Source organism: Morone saxatilis, unplaced genomic scaffold (assembly GCF_004916995.1).
Source record: "Morone saxatilis isolate NCDOM2014 unplaced genomic scaffold, NCSU_SB_2.0 Contig11, whole genome shotgun sequence".
Lineage (NCBI taxonomy): Eukaryota > Metazoa > Chordata > Actinopteri > Moronidae > Morone > Morone saxatilis.
The window spans coordinates 28,577,519-28,583,413 of record NW_023339663.1 but is presented as its reverse complement, the minus strand read 5'-3'; the positions used below and the strand labels follow the sequence as shown (position 1 = coordinate 28,583,413).

At 42.0% G+C, this 5,895-nt stretch overlaps 1 protein-coding gene across 2 annotated transcripts in view; it reads right to left on the bottom strand.

Annotated features, from left to right (window-relative positions):
* LOC118320785 (plakophilin-3-like) overlaps positions 1-5,895 on the bottom strand; it is a gene marked incomplete at its 5' end in the record, with an annotated part of 16,999 nt that overhangs the window by 4,794 nt on the left and 6,310 nt on the right. The window contains 5 exon segments of one of the 2 annotated variants that reach the window (XM_035651872.1): positions 1,032-1,119; positions 1,451-1,646; positions 2,579-2,732; positions 2,856-3,038; positions 5,456-5,620. In XM_035651872.1, the coding sequence (XP_035507765.1) occupies positions 1,032-1,119; positions 1,451-1,646; positions 2,579-2,732; positions 2,856-3,038; positions 5,456-5,620 (786 nt within the window). 2 annotated transcript variants of the gene reach the window in all.

The window sequence follows — 5,895 nt, the reverse complement described above, 5'->3', positions numbered from 1 at the left end:
TGTTACACACTGGAACTTTAATTATGTGATTTAATGGTAGATTAAAGTCACCAAATCACATGAATTGCACTAGAGCCAGAAGCAGAGACTGTGTTTAATGCTGCTAAGCTTTGGTTGGTTCTCCACCATGGTTGACTTTCAAAATGGATCCTTTAAAAAACATTTTTTAAAGTTAATTTCGTATAAACTTTAGTTAAGGCTCGCTGTGGCTATCTCACCAGCACTAGTTTGCAGTCTTTCTGTGGCAGAGAGTGCAGTAAATGCCACAATGAGTTCAAGATTTTACAGATTACCAAGCCAAAATGCAGTTAGGTGAGTAGAAATAATGGCATATTAAAGACAAACAGTAATTAGTGTCTTTCGTCTCAATAATGCGACGTGTTTGAGTGCAAGAGAATATGTGCGCTGGGATTAGAAAGTGATGTTAAACAATCCATAATGGCATGTGCACAGACAAAGTGAATCATTTTACGGGATTACACAAATGGCGCAAATACGCAAAATTCGCCCCATTTGCGTAACTTGAACATATTCAACTTTGAGTGAAAAATTGTTTTGTAGTGTTGTGTGGGGAGGACCAGAGAGACAGAGCTACTGCTCACTGACAAGACAGTTGCTTGATTCTGGGGAGGTCTGCAGAAGAGAGCAGGGGGCAGAGCCGGAGCTCCTGGAGTAATAAACAGCTGTAGTCACTCCAGATCCTGCTCTGATCTGGAGCCGTAACAGCAAGAGGAGAGCTGAGAGTTTATTTTCTTTACTTTTGGGACCAAAAAGTGGAGATTGCCGGACATAAAAGGAGATTGCTGGGAGAAAAGTGAGATAGGGAGTTGGGCTACCTGGTAAATGCTGAAAATATGTGTCTGTTACTTGATCAGCAAGTTTGGGGTTCAGAATCTTGCTCAAGGACACTTCAACATGCAGCAGGAGGAGCTCAGGATTGAACCACCAACCTTCTGATTGGTGGTCACCCACTCTACCTCCTGTGTCACAGCCACCACCAAAACGCTCTGATAAGTCCGCTGTACACTCACCAGTTTGTAGTCTTTGTGCAGTTTGTTGTACTGGAACATGTTGCAGAGGACAGTTGAGGCCGCTCTGGCAGCTTTTAGACTCCCACAGCTAAACCAAGACACAGTGACAGACAGTTAGAAACGAGGAGCACTAACAGGGAGGAAATACCACAGCATAGGGAGAGTGGTGAAACCCAAAGATAAATACTCAAAAATGACCTGCAAATTAGCAGAAGGTTACATTTTTGTTGGGCCAATGGCAGGGCGAGCAGTGACAGCTCCAGAATATGTAAAGTCATGAACAGGAAACAGAAGTCACTGAGAGGTCACAATCCTGGTTTAACTGAAAGATTGTAGGACCAAAAAAATATGAACCAATAAGGAGGATGAAGAAAAGGGTTTGTTGCAATAAAACATTATTGGTGAGCAGAGAGTTCTACCTGTTGTCATGGGATGTCTTGATGCCCACCAGTTTCGGCAGGCCGTCGAAGTACGAGATGTCGCGGGCTGCCAAGGAACTGCAGGTGACCAGGTTATTGAGAGCTCCGCAGATGTTGACCACCACCTCGCTGGATGGCGTTTTCTGAAGGCCGTCACTGGGCAGCTTGGACACCAGAACTCTCACCATGTTCTTAGCTGCATTGACAAAGAGCGAGGGTGGTCGTGTCTTACAGAACTACTTTTAAATAAATGCTTTAAACTTTATATTTATACATCACAAGGAGTGCTACCCAGCCTGTGAACTTTTGTGGTTCTTGTTCAGCAGCTCACAGGCTCTTGTGCTGTGTTTGTCCCAAGTTATACAAAGGAGGAAGTAGGCCTGTCACGACTACTTTTGTTGCCCCATAAATAATTGTGATAAACAACTTAGTTGTTATTTTAAGACCATTTTACACCTCTGATATTGACAAAGGAAATTTTGTATGAGATAGAGAGGAAAGGGGGAATGACACACAGCAAAGGGCCACAGGTCAGATTCAAACCCATAGATGCTGCCATAAGGACTCAGCCACAGTGCCAGCTCTACCAGGCGAGCTATAGGGTCTCCCTGCGTGCCTATTCTATTTTATCTAGATGTGTTTCATATTCTGTTTTTACATTAGATTATATTATTATTTTATGAAGTCAGGATTTGTTGCCAAGGAGATCACTGCTGTATTATGATAAATAGAGGGGAACACACAGCCCTGGGAACCAAGGTCATTACACTGTTCAAAACATTGGATGTTCGGTGATAAGCACTTTTTGTCTCAGTAAGAAACAGTCCACTATAACAAAAATAATTGGACTAGTCAGTAATATTAACTGACTTGCTATACCCTGTGTTGTTGCACTTGCTTGATGTTTGGCTGTGTTAGCAAAGTTATATGGCTCTAACAGAGGAACATACAGAGCGCTGAAAGAACAGATTGGACTAAGCTTCGTCCGCCTCCTAGCTGGTTAACTGCCTCTGTAGCTGTTCAAACTGAACAAACTGAAGTTGAATTATTATATTGATAGTGCCTGACCACAAAGATACAATAGAGAGATCCAGCCCAAAGAATAAGCAATCCTAGTTTGCATCTTACCCATGTGGTCTTTGTTGGGGCAGTGTCTGGCCAGGTTTCTCAGCAGGCCGGTCAGCGGCCTCAGCTCCATGTCATTCTCGGTGTCTAACAGGTCCAGCAGAGTGGGCAGCATCCTCTCCTGCTCCACTACCACACCAGTCAGCACTGATGACCACTGGCGAGAGGGGCAGAGATCACATGAGTTCTGTTCCGTCGATTGTGTGCTATTGTTATTTTTCTTGCTGAAGAATTCAATTCCAAAGCAACCAAACAAATAAATCAGAGTATGAGGTCTTACCCTGGCCTCCCCAGCAGTGATATTTTGCAGGGCTCCTATGGTGGCCTCGCGGCTGGTGGAATTGCTGTCACTGTTCTGCAGTACAAGCCTGTATAGCCCCACCACCTTAGGGTGCCACAGCCACTCAGCCCCCTTAGGCTGTCGGGACACCTCAGACAGTATGGACATATTCTGGTTATGCTGCTGTGGAGGAGGTGAAAGACACAGAACATTTTCATTTGTTGTATAACAACATGTAGTATATTCTGTAGTAGCTACACAACAGTGAGTTTATTATATTTTCTTTCACTTTTCTGATATAAGGGTTTCTCTTTTTGCTCTCTCTATCCCCTCTCTCAGGATAGGGAGTGAGTTGCTGCCCCAATCGAAGGAGTTTAAGTATCTCGGGGTGAGTGATGGTACTGTTGCCAAATCTGTCCAATGGGCATGAATGTTGAGGTTGACTGATGGATTACCCAACTTTTTTACTGCTGGTACACTTTGTCATGGACCAAAGGTAGATCAAGGAAATAATTACCACCAGGACCATTAAGTATCAACCTTTGGAGACCCTTCCATTAGATCCTGACCAATATGGGACTTTTGAGATGGTTACCAGTTTTAGAGGTGAAAACTTCACTAATTACCAATATGGTGGCAGATATAATGAATTTTTGAGCTGGAATGAAAATATACTTTTTCTATGTGGATTTTGCACCAATATGGCTATGCTCAGGTACTCAGGAGGCTGCTTTTTTAAACAAGTAACTTTTTAAAAGAAAGAACTTCAATACTCATTTTAACATACACTGTGCACTGTGAATCAACTCTAGCTATTATAAATATATATAATATATAATTCTACTGAATAAACTTTGTAGTAACACCGATCTATTACCACAAGCATTTTTTTCTGTTCAGTTTGATATCGGGCAACCGCTGTATCGGTCAGGCTCTAATTTCCATACCAAGTTTCACAGAAGTTGAGCCAGGAGTTGTCAAAATATCTTTCTGTAGACTAAAGGGGATGGGGGGAGGGAAAGAACACTGTTCTCAGGCCCTGCTAAAGCGAGATAAAAGTCCTCCCTGTTCACCCTCAATCTATGCTAATGAGCTGCTCTAAGCAAGGGTATATCACATGGAAAAATAGATCATATAAACAGGTCATTTTCTCCTCATTCAAAGGGTGACTATGAGATCATACGTGTACCAGTGGGCCCAATGTTTACTCCACTGCTATTGAAATGAGTAATATGATCTGCTGGTTGTGTGTGTTGCATTGGAAACCGATCCTCCCTGTGGACCTGTGGCTGCTTCTCATGTTTCTATCTCCTAGGCCGCTTATTATCTGGCTTTTACCACGATACTTGAAAGAAGCCTGACCTTCTCAATGTCAGTGGTTTGACCTAAGGCTTGACTTTTTGGGGGGTTGACCAGTGAAATATTTTTTAAAATCCTGTCCAAAATGAATGTCTGTAAAACATCTGTATATCTGATAATGATGGTGCATCTGACAAACAGCACTTGAGGTGAGGTAAGATGCTTGTGCATGAAGAGTGTGATCTGTATTATTTATACAAGACCTGGATACAGGCCCAGTGGCAAACTGAGTTGGTCCCCTGACATGTAAACAGGGTATGGCTGGACTAACCCTAAAACAGAGTAAGATGGGTATTAAACAGTAAAGCAAATATAGCTGCGTTTTCTCTCACAGTTTTCAATATCTACTGTCCACAGTTAACACCTCCATTGAGAGAAGTGGATTTTGTTGGGGCAATGGTTGGCAAACAGCCTCTAAATATATGCGAGCACAAAGAACACAGATAGTGACATACAGCCAAGATAATCACCAGCAGACTTTTTGTCGAGCAGCAGGAACGGCAACCAGCAGAGTGAATGAGAGCATGGCTGCTTTACTCATCACGTAGAGGGATGTGATGGGTGTGGCATTAGCAGCTGAGCTAGAAGGCTGACATAATGTCCAACATGTTTCTGATTATATCAACTGTGGATCTAAAAGTGGACAAACTTATGATGAAGTAATGTAAATCAAAATAAAATGAATACATAAATATGTAGAATGTACAAAAAACTATTTTGGTAAAATTACCTTTTGTCAGATTTTCCTATATTTGACAACTCTGCTTTAACATCACTGAATATAACCATTCAGATCATTTCTATTATAATTTATAGTAATACTATTTGGCAATAACTCTATACTTAGTGTTTAGGTTATTGAAGACATTTAAAGCCTTGTTAGGGGATTTTTGTGGCCACTGGGAAATGGAACAAGCTGTAAACATTGACCTATTATCACCTTTTGTGTTATTAAGTTGTTACAGTATGTGGAAAATGTTAACAAACATCTAGCAGACACAGAGCAACATTGGCATTAGCTTGGAGTTTCTAGCCAAACATCGAATATAAGTCTAACAGAGGCACTCTCCTTTTAGATCTGTTTTGGTCTCCTTCTAACCTTGCAAGGCAGCTGGACTCGCAAGACCCCTAAATCACATGAGAATCAATCTTGCCAGGTTTCAAGCTATGTGCTTGTGTCCAACAACCAGCTGATTTCATAACTGTTGTAGGTGTGTAATTTTATGCGTGATGAATCTTACGTCATTGTTCTTTTTGTTGTACAGAGTAAAGCAGCCGATGGCGTCACTCTCCCTGTGGGCCGAGGCCCTCGTTGGGCCCTCCAGACGGAGTCGGACTGAGTGAGGAAGCTCAGTGTAAAGCTGGTAGGACAGATTCCTCATCACACACAATGAATTCTCCAAACCCTAAACATAAAGAAAGCCAGACAGAGGAGACAAACAGGGGTGTAAATAACCAACCTGAGTACATGCAGAAACATGTAAACACTCACACTCTAATCATATGAAACCTGATTTGAATGCATGATGTCCTTAAATGTTTAACAGGTTACTGAGGAAACTAGTTCCCTGCTTTCACTACTGGGTTGTCAAACTCTAAACAACACAGCATTATGGGTACATTAATATTTACAAAAACATTGCAGCAGGGTTGAGAGCTTTGTGGGGTTCTCTAAAATAAC